This window comes from Gossypium arboreum, chromosome 5 (genome assembly GCF_025698485.1).
Source record: "Gossypium arboreum isolate Shixiya-1 chromosome 5, ASM2569848v2, whole genome shotgun sequence".
NCBI classification, from domain to species: domain Eukaryota; kingdom Viridiplantae; phylum Streptophyta; class Magnoliopsida; order Malvales; family Malvaceae; genus Gossypium; species Gossypium arboreum.
In genome coordinates this window covers 91397279-91414484 of record NC_069074.1, presented here as the reverse complement: position 1 = coordinate 91414484, position 17206 = coordinate 91397279, and the positions used below count along the sequence as shown (strand labels likewise).

Below are 17206 nucleotides of genomic sequence, written 5' to 3'. Positions count from 1 at the left end.
TTAGTTTTATGCCCTTTTGAAACTCAAATTGGCCAAATGGCACCATGGGGGACCTAACAATGTGATTGAGTTGTTGTAGGAAATTAATAATGGCTCAAGCTCAAGGAAATCATCATTTAGAGTGGGTATCGTGACACTAAGACCATGGAAGTCATGATATCCCTGAAGGTGTTACAGTGAAGAAAATTGAGGCCAACTCCAATGATATAACGACACCGAGGATCAGTATTACGACACTGAGAATGGGTATCGCGACATCGAGACCCCAATACTCCCAATTTTGATATTGTCTTGGGTATCACAATATCAAAGCATGGGTTTAGCGGTATCACTTCTGGACGAAGAGAAAATTGATTGTAGGGATAGTTTTTATGTAACACCAACCCCAACCAAAATTCTACGTCTTGGGCACTTTTGTCCAAAATTTTGCATTGTATTTAGTTGTTGGCTGATAACTTTAAATGAGCCACCTTTAACATTATTCCATACACTTTTTTATCATCTTTTTAGCAAAGTAGTTGTTTCTTTTTCATCTTTTTAGGGTTTTAGTTTATTACTTTTCTAGTTTTTAGTTGTTAGTCAATTAGTTGTTACTGTAGCTAGGTGTTATTTACATTTTAGTGCTCAAACTTTACCTTATATTTTCAATTTCATCCAAAGGTTTTAATATAGCTCAGCTTCATTTTCATCTTAAAGGTTTAAAATTTTGATCTTTGCTGATATTTTCTCACCTCCATTGTTGCGTACATTTTGTCCTTCAAGCATTTATCAAGAAACTACTAAACTTTCTTATCCCTACTTTTTGTGCTTAATCTAATGTATGCTTTGAATATTTATTGGGCTATTGTTTGTATGAAAATGATGTTGGATAACTAAATTTATGGTGGTTGGTTGATTGAAATGTTGTTTAGTTAGTTTTTGGTATAATGATAAAATTGTAAAAATTAGACTAAATTGAATAAAATTTAAAACTTATAATTGACGCATTTAAGGAAACATTTAGATAGATGAGATCGAGAGGAGATCCTATTGAGCATCAATTCATTTATCCTGAGTTAGTTTGGTGATGTCGAGAGCTAAACTGAACTAAATCGTCTAATTTGGTAAAATGGTGACCGAAAGTTAAAATTAAGCCAATTAGAAGTTTAGGCTTTTTAGATCCTTAATCCAAAGATTGATCAACAACATAGAAGTCAACAAACCACTGTCGCTAATGGGACTGTTAATTTCATAGTTTTACGATTATACAATTTGGTCCTTATTAGTGTTTGGTAGCCAATTAGTGGAATTAACCTTGATCATGAATTTTTGTAATATAGAATTTAACGAGTAGTCAGCTAGACTTCTTTGTTGCATTCTTGTTGGTTAGGAATCACTTAGTCCCTGAACTTTCTTATGTTCAATCTTTGGAATACTCAAATGTTTCATTGTAACACTAAAAATATTACAACTCGACTTGTTACACTTGCAGTACACCACTAGATTATTGATTGTTTTTGTGCTGATTATTAGCACTGGTGTGCACTGTCACGTTCTTGGCGCTGTTGTCGGGGGATTTGTGTGTGATTGAGTGATTTGCTTGATTAATGCATATTTACTAGGGAGATAATTAGCAAAACTTAAGTCTATAAATACGATGCTTGTTTTTCTTGTAATTGTTCATTTATTTTCTTCATTAAGTGTTCTTGAAATTGGAAACTTGTAGAATAATCTTGACATCACCCTTCCACAAAAAAGAGCTATTTTTGCACTAATCTTTCTTTTTATTTATTCCAACTTCATAGTATTATTGAATCTCATACCTACACTCTATCGACCTTGAAATACACAACTAACGTCACCTTCTACAATTTCTTCATCGTAAAGAATGTACACCAAAAACATTGGGTTGTTCATCTTCTACTAAACACAATATTTCTCTTTCCTTTTTTTTTCTCCTTTTCAATTGAACAGTTATAGCAATGTTAAAAAAAAGTATATGTAGGGGCTGGTGCCACCAAAGAGCTTAGCGGCAACAAAAAATTTTAATGGAAAAAAAAATAGCGTGGTGCCGCTAATGAGAATGATGGCACCAAAAAAATTCAAACTTTCTGAAAAAAAATACATTGGTGCCACCAATGGGAAGGGCGACACAAAAAAAAAATTAATTTTTTAAAAAATTATTTTTTCTGATGGACATTGCTAAGGAAAGTGGCGGCACAAAAAAAGATTTCTACAAAATCTTTGACACATTTAAAAGAAAACACTAGTACCGCCAATGACAACGATGACACCCATTAAAATAAAATGTTCCTTTTTTTCTTTTTCTCCTAAGAATATCGGTATTTTTGACGGGGTGGACAATTATACATACTGTTGTCGCCAATGGCAACGGCAGCACTTAAAAATTAATTTTTTTATTAAATCGGACAATGATTGGGTAATTATTAGGGGTGGTGCCGCCAATGACATTGATAACATCGAGTTTTACTGTAATAAACGGGTCATTTACGTAAATAATTTTGGAAGAGGATTATTTTTCGTAATTAATCAAAAGTTTTAGATATTAATGAAAAAAATCGCTTAGGTTCGTTTATATTTTACTTTTGTTTTATATATATTGATATTCAATAATGTTATATTTTCATATATTTGGAAATGGTTTGCACATTTATGAATAAAAAATATTCATTTTGTGTTTTTTTTAAATTAGGTAGTATTCTAGAATGTTAATCATTTTGAGTTATCGTCAAGTGCCGTTAGAACATTTCATGATTATTTATCGTAAGGGTGTAACTAGATAATTTATTTTATATAAATTCAATTCAAAATAAACTACTTTGTAAAAGTGAACCTTTAGGCATCAAATTTAAATTTATTTGGTCAAAATTAAGGATAACATATGACTAAAGGAACCATTTTGTTATTAAGCATTATGAGGGTGTTGATATCTTCCTCACATGGAATATTACTCCCGAACTCAAATTTTGTTTTATAGATAAAAATTATCTTTTAAATAAATTTTAATTTGATTTAAAATTGTATTAAAGTAATATTTTTTACTTTTGAGCTGGTCAATCACACCTAAATAAAAATATCGATACCAACTCTATATATTTAAAATTAAATTAAATTTTACTGTTTAAATTTTAAATATTTCACGTTAAACTTGACATCCATAGGTAGAGGTGAACAAAACTCGTTTCGATTCAAAAAAATCAAATTTTTTTAATTTTGAGTTAATCGAATCGAGTTATTTGAATTATTCGAACCAACTCGAATAAGTAATTCGAGTTTCGAGTTCGAATCGAGTTAAATTTTATAATTCAAATAACTCGAATATTTGAATAATAGATTGGTGTAAATACCCTTTTGGTCACTGTCAAGTTTGAAAATGAGCAAATTGGTTTCTCTCAATAAAATTACAAAATAATTCAAAATAATTTTAAAATCAAAATATTTATAAAATTTTCAAAATTTATACTTTTAAATATTATAAAATTTTTAAAAAATTATAAAAAATAAAGAAAGTTAAAAATTTAATTTTAAAAAAATAATTTTGGGACCTAAATAAGTTAATTAATGATTCAAGTTTATCACACTAAAGTATTTATTATTATTATTTTGTTTTGAAAAAGTTTTTAAATATATATTTACTTCAATTTTATGTGCTATAACATGGAATTAGTTATATTGTAACAAGATTTTAATTTAGCATGTATAATTTTTAATTTAACTCTAACAATTTCACTTGATTCGGCTTGACTTAAATTTCATTTCACTCGACTCGATTTGAAAAAAAATTCAAATCGTGTTAGGACAATAAAATAGGATTCATCAATTCGATTAACACAAATTTTTTTCACTTGATTCGATCGAACGCTTACTCTTATCCATAGATGTCAAAGTACTGTAATCATGACTAATAATAACTTCCAACAGCCGTGAAAAACTCATTGATATTAACAATCACATTGAACTTGACTAGCATGAGTGTTAAAATATCCTTAAAGAAAAACGTATTTAAGAAAACAAGTTTTACAGATACATATTTTAATAAATAATCATTACATTTATAATGTCAAAATAGAAAAAAATAAAATAATTAATATAAATTTAAACTTGAAATTAAAAATATGAGAATAACTTACATAAGGATGATCCTAAAACCTAAGGTTTTTAGGCACAAATAAAATTCTGCCACATTATCAAATTTTAAAGAAATAGAATTATTATTATACACCCATCCATAAATAAATTATTTTATGGACCCTTCTCACCATACATTATTCATAGTCTTTTTTCAATTATTTAATTACATTTAGACAATATTTTCATGTCATTGACACATGATTTTGATAACCCCGAACCCTTGAACCTTGAACTCGAACCCTAAATCTTAAATTCGTAACTCGCAACCCCAAACTCTTAAACCTTAAACCTGAACAATAAACTCCAAATTCTTAAACCTTAAACCTAAACATTGAACCCCAAATCCTAAACATTAAATCCAAAATCCCGAATCTTAGGGTTTTGTGGTTCAAGGTGAAATAATTACCAAAATTATGTGTCAGTGATATGAAAAAAATTGCACAAAATTTATTATTATTATTTTTAAATTTGGTTGCACAAAAATAAAATTTACTAACTTATGGAAAAAATAAAATGATTAAAATTTGTAAAAGAAGAAAAGATTTGTTTCTAATTTAAAAATTAATTATTTTAAATAATTTAATTAAAGTTAAACTAAGTTGGAGAAGATATTAGATATAGATGAGTGTATAATAATACTTTGTTATCCTTAAAATTTAATGATGTAGCGCTATTTTATTGGTATCTAAAAACTATACTTTTAGGATGATCCTAATATAATTTATTCTTTAAAAATATTAATAAAACTTTAATAAAAAGTAAATAATAAATTCTACTCTTTAATAAAAAATGTATATAACTAAAATTCGTTGAATAAAATTAATTTATTGTTAACCAAAATATAATGTAATAAAAATGCGTTATTTTTTAAAAAATTATTTGCTCTCTTTTGAATGAGATTATTTGTATAAGTAATATTGTTTTTATGAACATTGTAACATCCACAATCTAATAGTAACATTTAGGTCTGGTTTAGAGTGTTATAAATCACTTAGTCTCTGAAATTTTTTGGGTTCAATCCTTAGAATACTTGAGTGTTCCATTATAACACTAAAAATATTACAACTCGACTTGCAGTACACCGCTAGATTATTGATTATTTTTGTGTTGATTTTTTGTGGCAATAGAAAAATTTTAATGGAAAAAAATAGCCTGGTGCCGCCAATGAGAATGATAACACTAAAAAAATACACCAGTATAGTCAATGGCAAGGGTGAAAAAAATCAATTTTTTATTTAAAATATTATTATTTCCTATGGGTGTGGCTAAGGAGAATAGTGACACAAAAAAAAGCTTTTTGTAAAATCTTTGACACATTTAAAAATAAATACTGGTATAGCCAATGACAACGACAACACCCACTAAAATAATTTTTTACTTATTTTTCTTAGAATACTGGTATTTTTGACGGGTGGACGATTATACATACTGGTGTTGCCAATGACTACGATGACACTCAAAAATTAATTTTTTATTAAAACAGACAATAATTTGGTAATTACGAGGGGTGGTGCTACCAATGACAATAACAACACCGAGTTTTACTGTAGTAAAAGAATCATTTACGTAAATGCTTTTGAAAGAGAATAGTTTTTGTAATTAAAAAAAAGGCCAGTTAGGTTAGGTTATATTTTATTTTTGTTTTATACATATTCAAGTTCAATAATATTATATTTTTCGTATGTTTGGAAATGGTTTGCACATTTATGAATAATTACATTTTAAAGGTATTCATTTTTAAAAAAGAAAATTAGGTAGTATTCTAGAAAGTTAATAATGTTAAATTTATTTAGTCAAAATTAAGGATAACAGACGATTAATGGTTTCATTTTATTATCAAGCATCATGAGGGTGTTAATATCTTTCTCAATGGAACATTACTCCCGAACTCAAATTTTATTTCGTAGACAAAAAATATTTTTTAATAAATTTTAATTAAAGTAATATATTTTTACTTTTGAAATGTTCAACCACACTTAAATAAAAAATATAAATATCAAACTCTATATATTTAAAATTAAATTGAGTGTAGAAAGCCAAAGTGTTGGTTAAAGTCAATGTATTTCTGGATCTGGAATTGATGCATGGAGATAGAAAGGTTTTGAAGATTGCATTTATAGTTTGACAGGTGTAAAGCAGGATGGCAGACTTTGGCTTGGGATATTGCTTCAATATTTCTTTTTTAATGCATAATTAAATGTTACTATTTAAATTTTAAATATTTAACAATAAACTTGATATTCATAAATTAAGGTAAATAAAATTTTATTTGATTCAAAAAATTAAATTATTTTTAAATTTTGAGTTATTTGAATTATTAGAGTCAATTCAAATAAATAATTTAAGTTTTGAGTTCGAATCAAGTTGAATTTTATAATTTAAATAATTCAAATAATTTAAATAATTGATTGGTATAAATACTATTTTGATCCTTATCAAATTTGAAAATGAACAAATTAGTTTCTTTCTACAAAAATTACAAAAAATTAAAACTCAAAATATTTATAAAAATTCAAAATTCATATCTTTTAAAAATATTAAATTTTCAAAAAATTATAAAAATATGTAAAGAAATTTAAAAAATTAAAATTTTCTAGAATGATAATTTTGGGAGCTAAGTAAGTTAATTAATAATTTAAATTTATCATAATAAAATATTAATTATTATTATTTATTAAAATAAATGTATATAACTAAAATTCATTGAATCATAAAACTTTGTATGGCGTAAATAAATACAGTCATAATTACTGAATTAATTTACAAAATATGATGTATTAAATATGCGTTATTTTTAGCTGGGGAAAAAAAATCATGAAGCGAAATTCGTACGGGATAAAATAAAGAAATTGGACGTTACGTCCAAAAACCGAGACCTGTTCTCCACTTTCTTGGTTTTCCCCTCTCATTTGTCCTATTCATTGACTTCAACTCTCTTGCCTGTTAACCCCACAATCCATTCTCCATTTCTATCCCTCAATTTCCGTTTCCTTCTCCATCTCTCTCTTTGATTTCTTTGTCCCAATTCCTCATGTCCGTCTTTGGAGAGGCTGCTCTTTCTGCCTTTTTGGAGCTCTTGTCTGCCAAGTTGCTTGACTCTGTACTCAACTTTGTGGCCGATTACGGGCAAATCCACCAGCAACTCAAGCTGTGGCAATCCATATTACCTGAGATCAAAGCAGTGTTGAACCATGCAGAGGAGAAGCAGATCAAGGACGAGGACGAGGGTGTGAAGAATTGGCTGGGCGATCTCCAAGACTTAGCTTACGATGTGGATGACATCTTGGACGACTTCGCTTACCAAGAGTTACGTCTCAAGCTCCAAAAAACTCAAGCACAAGCCAGCACTAGTAAGATACAGAAACTCATTCCAACCTGCTGTACTGGTGGTAATTTCTCTCCAATCTCTTTTATGTTCAATGCTAAGATGATTTCAAAGATACAAGCAATCACTGATAGACTGAATAGTTTGAACACTCGAAGAAATAGTTTGGGGTTGAGTGAGATCATGTCTCAAGGCGCAACTTCCAAGGGAAAGAAGCCCAGGCTGCAACCAACTTCCTTGATGGATGGGGCTGTGGAGTATGTTGGTAGAGCCAATGAGAAGCAAGAAATGCTTGAGTTGCTCAAAAGTAACAATTCCGATGGAGTTTGTGTCCTTTCCATCGTTGGCATGGGAGTGGATGGGGAAAACAACTCTTGCTCAGCTTGTTTACAATGATCCCAGCATTAAGGAGTCTTTCGATCACAAGTCCTGGGTATGCGTTTCTGATGACTTTGATGCTGTTAACATAACAAAGACGATTTTAAGATCCCTCGATGCTGACTCACGTGATGAGAATGACTTGAACTTGCTTCAAGTCATGTTGAAGGAGAAGTTATCCGGAAAAAGGTTCTTGCTTGTTTTAGATGACATTTGGAACGAGAGTTACCGTGATTGGACCATCTTACGGCGTCCATTTGGAGCAGGAACCAAGATTATTGTAACAACTCGACTCCAAAAGGTTTCATCTAATGTAGATCCGGTGAAAGCGTTTTTCTTGGATAAACTCTCGCATCATGATTGTTTATCCATATTTGCTCAGCATGCATTGAAAGCAAGAAACTTTGCTGGGCATCCCCAATTTAAAGAAATTGGAGAGAACATAGTGAGAAGGTGCAACGGCTTACCTTTGGCAGCAGAAGCCATTGGAAGCTTATTACGGACAGTTACCGATCATAGTGAATGGGAAAAGTTATATGAGAGCGAGATATGGGACCTACCAGAAGATCCATGTGGCTTAATTCCAGCTTTGCGATTAAGCTACCATTATCTTCCTCCTCATTTGAAACGATGCTTTGCATACTGCTCCATATTTCCTAAAGACTATGAATTTGAAGAAGAAGAGATAATCTTATTATGGAGAGCAGAAGGTTTCTTGCAATCAAAAGCTGAAATTCAAGGCACAGGTCTTGGAAACCAATATTTTCAAGATCTAGTGTCAAGGTCATTTTTTCAAAGATCTAGTAAAGACAAATCCCTTTTCGTGATGCATGATCTTATGAATGATTTAGCTCAATTAGTTGCAGGAGAAATATGTTGCAGACTGGTGGGTGAAAAGCAACAAAAGTTTTCGCATCGTTCTCGTCACTCAGCTTATGTTAGCGATGATTGGTTTCACAGTGTAAAGAAGTTTGAAGCATTTTATCAAATGACTTCTTTACGTACTTTCTTACCTTTACTTAAGGGTTCTTTCTTTGCGTGGGTATAAGATCCATGATTTGCCCGACTTTTTTGAAAATTTAAAACATCTACGCTACTTAAATTTTTCTAGAACCCGAAGTAAATGTTTACCTGATTCTTTGTGTACTCTTTATCATTTGGAGACTTTAATATTAAGAGATTGTTCAAAGCTCAAAAATTTACCCTCGAAGATCGAAAACCTTGTCAACTTGCATTTTCTTGATATTAGAGGTGCGGATTCCATAGAAAGGATGCCCTCCGGATTTGATCAGCTAACCAAGCTTCAAACGTTATCTAATTTTGTTATAGGGGAAGGTGATGGACATCTTATTAGAGAATTGAAAAATTTGTCAAACCTTAGAGGTAATTTTTGTCTTTCTGGATTGGAGAATGTTAATGGTCAAGATGCGAGGGAAGCTAAGTTAAATGAGAAGCTAGGGATTGACCGGTTAGAACTACAATGGGGTGCAGACTTGGAGAATAGTACAAGGAAAAAAGAAGTTGAAGAGCGGGTGTTGGACTTTCTTCGTCCTCAGAAAAAGCTTGAGCAACTCATAATTGAGAATTACGGGGGTGTAAAATTCTCGTCTTGGATAGCAGATTCTTCCTTCAAGAATTTGTCGTCTTTGAAGCTTCGCAATTGTAAAAACTGCAAGTCACTACCATCAGTTGGAAGGTTGCCATTGTTAAAAGATCTTTCAATTATTGGTTTCGATCAAGTACAGAAGATTGGTGTTGAGCTCTTCGGAGAAAATCAATTGAATCCATTTGCATCATTAGAGATTCTGTCTATTGAGAGTCTTCCAAACTGGAAGGAGTGGGACACTTGTGGAGGAGACGAGAAGGTTTTGAAACTCCCCAGACTTCGTGAGCTTTCAATCAAAACCTGTCCTCAATTTTTGGGAAGGTTGCCTACCCATCTTCCTTCCTTGCAAAAACTTGAAATTCATAGCTGTACGAGATTGGTTGTTTCAATATCAAGTTTCCCGTCACTGTGTAAATTCAGTATACGAGGGTGTGCAGAACTGGTGGATGATAGCTCTTCTCCTGCAAAGGAGCTTTCCTCTTTGCAAACTTTGTCTCTTTCTAACATTTCAAAGTTTAATATTCCAGCAGATAGGACAATTTTGAGGTTTGGAAACTCAGAACATTTTGAAATTGATGGTTGGGAGGAGTTGGCATCTCTATCACAGCATGGGTTTAGTTTAGTTGGACATCGTTTCATTTCTGTTCAGCATTGTCCTCAACTGCAGTCTTTGGAAGCCGAGGAAGCCGAATTGCAACCTGACAAGATTTCACATGTTGAATCTCTGAAGATAGCTTCTTGTGGTAGGCTCAATAGACTGCCACAAGTCTTACATGAGCTCACATTCCTTACGGTGATGGATATTCAGGTTTGTCGAGGCTTGGTTTCTTTTGCAGAGAATAACTTACCTCCTAATTTAAAAAAGCTGAAGATTGCAGAATGTGAGAATTTGGAGTATTTGGTTGATGAAAAAGAAGATAATAAGAGTATGAGTAGTACCCTCTGTCTTCTTGAGGAGTTGTCTATCTATAAGTGTCCATCTCTAATGTCTTTGTCATCGAAGGGGCACAAAAATATTTGCAATCAGCTTCAACTTCTCGATATTACCCACTGCTCAAAGCTGAGTTGCCTATTTTCAAACACCAAGTTTCCGATAACGCTTAAACATTTGACAATTAGGGGGTGTCCAGAGTTGGAATACATAGCCCAAGAGTTTGAGGAAACCGCTTGTCTTGAATCTATTCTAATTTTCAGATCTGGAATTAAATCTCTACCACGAGGACTAGACAAGCTCATCCATCTCCAGGAGATTTGGTTGGATTCGTGTTCAAATTTGGTTCCTTTTGAAGAAAGTGGGTTGCTCACCACCAGCTTCAGAGCTTTCTTAGTTGATCGTTGTGGAAAATTTGGAGCCCTTCCTAAGTGCATGGCCAGCATCACCTCTCTTCGAGAATTACGTGTGTGCAACTGTTCGGCTGACATATCATTTCTATCGGAGGGATTCCCTGTCAATCTCGCATCACTTGCAATCTCAAACGCACCCAAAATTTATAGGTCACTTGTGGAATGGGGATTAAATAGACTCACCTCTCTTCAAAAATTGACCATCGGAGGTGGAGGATGCTCAAACGTGGTGTCGTTCCCAGAAGAAGGGATTGGAATGATGCTGCCTCCTTCTCTCACCCGTATCTCCCTTTCAGAATTTGAGAACCTGGAATTCATGTTCTCCGAGGGCTTTCAAGACCTCGCCTCTCTTAAAGAATTGGTGATCGATAATTGTCCCAAGCTAACATCTCTTCCAAAAAAAGACATGCTTCTCTCGCTTGGATATTTACGTATTTCTAGGTGTCCGTTGCTGAAAGAAGAGTGCTCAAGCGATAAAGGACGAGAGTGGTCTAAGATTTCCCACATTCCCCTTGTTAAAATTGATTTTAAAAATGTCATCCCGAGGGAATCAGATTGAAAGATGAGCCGCAAAATCTGTGATTGGTTTCTTCAGAGTCATGGGACAGGTACAAAAACAAACAATTCTAACTTTCCTTAGGAACAATATAATAATAGGAATTAGTATAAATTTATTGATTGATATTTGCAGGGATTGAAAGCTAAGTTGGGGTGGAAGGGGACTTTCAGAAAGATCCTTTGAAGGAAAAGTAAAAAGATGTCACTTCTTTCGTTAAAATTCATTCAATCTTGTTGTTACTACAAAAATCATTTTCTTATAACATTTTTCTTATTTTGAATAGATTTATTTGGTTTGGAAAAGGATATCCCATCGTTATTAACTTATCTTCTATTTCTGAAAATTTAGGCAAAAACATCAGAAAAAAAAATTAGGGAGTTGGGCCGAAATTTTCTAAATTTATGGAAATATGTTGATTTAGGAGATAGAAATAGAAAATGCGTTTTCTACAAAAACTCATTTTCTTTTTACAAATTAGTATTTTTTTTACAATATATTTGTTAATTAAAAAATTTTAAACTATATGAAATAAAAAAATATAAATATAAGTAGGAGAGAAATTGAACATTTGACCATTTGACTAAAAAAAAGCTAATATGTCAAAAGAATACACATTTTGTACAAAATGTTTTTCCCAAGATGCATTTTCTGTTTCTCACTCTAAAATAAATCTATTTCCCTAAATTTAGGCAATATCGACCTAATTCCCTAACTTTTTTTATTTCAACATTTTTATCCAATTTTCTCCTTTTATTTTTCTATTTCCCTCTCTTGTTTTTTTCTTTCCTATTTCAATTTTATTTCTTTCTTTTCTTCCTATTCTTTGTCTCTCTTTCCCAACCTTAGCTGTCGCTAGCATGCACCACAGCTGCACTACGACATTTGTTCTTCGGTCCAAATAATGGCGTTGGTCAACTCTTTTCCTCATTCTCTTTCATTTCAAAATAATGGCGTTAGGGTTCTCCTCCATCAATCACCTTGCTCTTGTGTCATCACTGCTTGTTCCGATGTTGTCACTGATCGGAGAAGCCACCAAATGGTCCACATTTCCTTTCTCTTTCCTGCTTCTTTTCTACTTTTTTTTTTTTTTTTTTTAAAGCCTTGGACCGCGTTTCACTACCGCTACTCTCTGTCGTCGAACCGAGCCACCACCATAAATGGCCTTGCTTCTAGTCAACATGCACTACTACTCAGCCATTTGTTTCTTTCCCTTTTTTCACTGTCGCCTCTCCTGTCTAACTGATAACTCTAAAACATAGAGTTATCTTTAGCACTTCTAGATTGGTATTTCATGCAAATTTTAAGTGTTTGATAAAAAATTTTAAGATTTTTATGACAACTTTGTCTTGTCGAATGATACTAAGATGAATTTACTAATTTGATCATTTTATATACTAAAACACATGATTGCAGTTTTTGAGACAGTTGATATACTGAAAGAAAAGCCAGTCTTGAAGCTCACCCTTTTGGTCCTTAATGCTATAGCATTTCTACAACATAAGCCATGTAAAAGAGGGTTGAGATATGGTTACCTTTGGACCCAATTAAAGGCTTATTGAGCTTAGAAAATTCTTTTAACCCAACTTAAGAATTGGGTCAGCAAAAATGGATAGCTTGTTAAGGAGATAGGAGCCCAAACTGTCCACTAAGGAGAAGAAGTCCTAGTCCATAGAGGTGCCCAAATCAGCCACCCAAGACTTGGTAAAACATTGAAAATCAGCCACAAAATTCTCATATGTGACTGTCCAACTCCCCTCCTCATTTCAAGGTTTCTCTCCCATGAATCAAGCAAAAATTTCAAAGTCATCCACTCACTTTCCTTAAAATAAGGGTTGGATTTTCGAGACTCTCATTCGCTAAAAATAGCCAATATCTACAAGTATAAATAACCCTAGCTATTCAGTTATCCCTTATTCACCATCCTTTTCCCATTCTTCATTCTTTCACTTCCCATTTGTGGGAGAGAGCAACAAAAGAGTTTGAGAGAAGCAGTTTAGAAGTTCTTTGAGCTGCAGAATTTGGCATCTGGAAGGCAAATCAATTCAACAAAAAGTGCATTATCACATTCAACTTCAACCTTTCTGAAGTCTTTTCCCCATATTATGAATAGACCTTCCAACATGGTAGAGCGGATTTTTTTGAATATTGAATATAGAGCATTTATGATAATTGGTTATCTTGCTTTGTTTTTCTATATAAAATTATTATTTTACTTTTATATAAGTATGATTATTAAAAGGGTATTATGTTTAGAAAAATTGTTCAAAAAAAAATAAATATTGGTTTTTAAATGATTAGAAATAATTAATAAAAATCAAATTGAAGTGAGGCGAGACAAGGCGAGGTGAAGATGGATGTATTCAACATCTATGGAAGTTGTAGTGTTTTTTAAAAGGCACAATGACTTATTTGGCCCTCCAACTTTCCAAAAAAAGTAATTTTAGTCATTCATGTAAATTTTCGCTTCTTTTGGCCTTTAAACTTATATTGTTTGTCAAATTACTTCAAAATAGATGAAAAAATTAATATCTGTTTATTTTATTGACGTGACATACATGTGAAATGCCACATGGATGCCAAATCAACAATTAATTAATTTAAAATTTTAAAAATTTAAAAATTCAAAAAAATATAATAAATTATTAACTTTTTAATATCCATTTTGGAGTGATTTGACAAACAACAAAAGTTTAAAGGTCGCCCCCAAAATAAAGAGCCTTGAATACTAGAAGAAAAATAACTACACCTAGCAAAATTAAGTGAATACCCAAAATTGTGGTCATTTTATTTCTATCTTTCATACGTAACCGAAAAATGGAAAAGATTCTTCAAGAATTTCAGGTCCCAGAAGTGCATGATAAATATTGCCAAAGCCCAATATAGTAGAGGAAATTAAGTGAAGTACTCTAGATACAAAGTATGGAATGGTGTTTATAACTTCTCCGCCAGGACCTACCCCCTCAGCTTAGAGTAGCTAGGTGGGGAAGTAAAATTAATCCTTGTTCGTACATGGGTTTTTCTGGGACAAAATGAGCTACTTCAAATAGGTTCACTGCTCTGGCCCAAAATACGATTAATCTGGCATGGGCTACATGAGCCCTTAATAGTTTACTAGATAAATTGATAAGCCGGGCATTTTCGGCCCACCAAGCGAAATTGGTGGTTTCTTGGTCACGACCGAAAAGCGAAAGTTCTATTAAAGAGCGTTTCCACGAGGTCACCTTAATTTTTATTTGAACAAGTCAAAGTCAAAGTTATGTCTTGGTCTGAGTGGGGATAGCATTTCTCTTCTGCATGTCCATGGAGTTTTGAAAAATCCAAGCATCTCAGAGATAGATGAGAGGTAGAAATTTATCGAACGAACCGCTCTCCTTCGTATACGTTAGGAGCCCATTGATGAGAAGGGGCTGGGGAAAGCTTGAATCCAATTCCTATAGTGATGAATATAAGCACAATTGAAATTCCTGGGGGTTATACATTTGTATATTGATAAGACCATTCACTATTTATTCACTATTTCTTGAAGCTTGATCTCTACCCCGGATGAACCATATAGCCAAGAGAAACCATGAACCAGAATAGAAGAGTTTGCTTCACCCATGAGTAAATATTTCGTAGTAGCCTCATTAGACCGTACATCTTTCTTGGTATATCCAGATAATAGGTAGGAGCATAAACTGAAACATTCTGGAGCTACAAAGATAGTTATTAAATCATTAGCACCGCATAAAAACATTCCTCCTAGAGTAGTTGTTAATACGAATAATAGAAACTCTACTATAGCCATTTCTTTACATTCAATGCACTCTACGGATAGAGGAATACATAGAGTTGAAATTGTTCGTTTGGAAATTTCCTGAAAAGCTAAAAGAGACGAAAAATTAAATAAATAACTAAAATGACTTTTTATAAAGTTAGAAGATTAAAAAATTTATTATGCCATTTCTTTTAAAGTCATACATCCAAAATGATGGCAACCTCTCTCAATTGCCATCCTTAGTGTTATTATGTAATTTATAACACATAAAAAACAAATATTTAATACTACTTTATTGTAAATATTAAAGTAATGTTAAGATGACTATATAAAATTTTTAATAAATAAAAATATATAAAATTATAAATATTAAATTAAAAATATAAATATTTAAATTTTTTAAAAAAATGGACGGACATAAAATAGATTTGGGGCTAGTTTTTTTGTAAATTTGAACAAACTTGGATAAAATTTTAGGTTCATATTTTGGGTTAGATTGGACTTAGACAAATATAAAACAAGCGTAAAGTATGTTAATATCATGTTTAGACTCATTTCGAGTTTGACCTGACCCTACTCATGAATTTAGTTTCTTACTTGCCTAATGAAACAAATGCATCATATCTAAATATGCCAAAGTTGAAAGAAAAAGGAAAACTTTTTATAAAAACAAGTAAAAATAAATAGAGAAGTTAGAAAGACCAACTTGATGTTGTCAACTAACGTTATACTCGTTTGCTATAATCCTCGTTAACAAAGGAAGAGGATAGGAATAACCATATAAGTTTTTTATACAATAACGATTATTGTGGGTATATATATATATATATCTTAAAAAAGCATAAGGCATAATTACAAATATAGCTCCTAACATTTACTCATTTTGTCAAAATTTTAGGCAAATTGATTTTTGTGGATGGAAAAATTGATTGAATTGTTAAAATTTTAATGGCACTAATATGGCAGCTTACATGATAATTTTCGTGTACTTCATTTCTAAAATAGATAAATTATTGATTTTCTAAAATTTATCAAAATTTTATTAATTCTTATGGAGACCTCTGGACTCCATGCAAATTGTCATGTCAGCGTCATTAAAATTTTAATAGTTCAGTCAAGTTTTTCACCTAAAGAAATACAATTTGACTAAAATTTGAAGGGTAACGACCAAAGTGTTCAAAAAAAAAAAAACGAATTAGGACCAAAGTGACAAAAGAGGTAAGCTTTAAGGGTTAACTTTATCATTATGCCAAAGTAAAATTGCTCTAATATTTTTAGGTTTGAAAGATATTTTATATTCAAATAATTAATTCACCATAAATTTGAAATAAAAAATTGATATATCATAATGATACATGCAAAAATAATAATTTGATTGATGTTTACGATATAAAGTATTCATTCAAAATTTATTGACCAACTAAAATAATTAATTATAAATAATAATATGCACAAATTGCTTGACAATAAATAACAAAAATAAACAATTTACGTATAAAATCATTAAATTATTCTTCTACAATTCAATTTTTTTTCATTAAGTAGCTTTAAACATCACGAATCCACAGATCAAAATCCAAATCCAAATAGTTTTCTTCTTCGATATCTGAGCTCTGACATTGACTGTCAAATCAACTTGGACCTAAGCTATGTTCTTCTACTTGTCTATGGGAACTGATCCACCATACCGATCATCGAATTGTCGATTGGAGCTTCCTAGCCAAACTTCTTCTTTTTTGAAAAAAAAAAACTTAACAGTCCATTGACTTAAATAAAAGCTTTCGAATAGTTGAGAGGATATTTTTGTAACTTTTTGAAGTTGAGTGATCAAAACGTAAACTTACTAATAGGTTAGTGATCTTGAGTGTAGTTTACCCTAAATATAATTATAATGAGTCATAATTGTCATAATGTATATATTTTTACAAAGAAAACCTTATTATTGTTATAAATATTTTATTATTAAGTGGATGTTCATTAAGATCAAGATAAGTTTGATGTACTTTATATCTCTAATATTCAATAGAAGTAGAGTTTTATTTCATTAATACTTATTATGCCTAAAATATAAGCTTTGGAGAAGTATTGCACACATCCTTCTTAATC

General features: G+C 31.5%; 2 protein-coding genes across 2 annotated transcripts; both read left to right on the top strand.

Moving 5' to 3' along the window:
* Positions 1-7700: 7700 nt before the first annotated feature.
* On the top strand, positions 7701-9053 carry LOC108451060 (putative disease resistance RPP13-like protein 1). The gene has a single exon (XM_053027941.1). The coding sequence runs from the start codon at positions 7701-7703 to the stop codon at positions 8880-8882; it is 1182 nt and encodes a 393-aa protein (XP_052883901.1). The 3' UTR covers positions 8883-9053.
* A 43-nt stretch (positions 9054-9096) lies between these two features.
* LOC108450669 (putative disease resistance protein At3g14460) lies at positions 9097-11645 on the top strand. The gene is made up of 2 exons (XM_017748393.2): positions 9097-11392; positions 11476-11645. Exon 1 carries the CDS (start codon positions 9106-9108, stop codon positions 11341-11343), a length of 2238 nt encoding a protein of 745 aa, XP_017603882.1. The 5' UTR covers positions 9097-9105; the 3' UTR covers positions 11344-11392; positions 11476-11645.
* The last annotated feature ends 5561 nt before the right edge of the window (positions 11646-17206 follow it).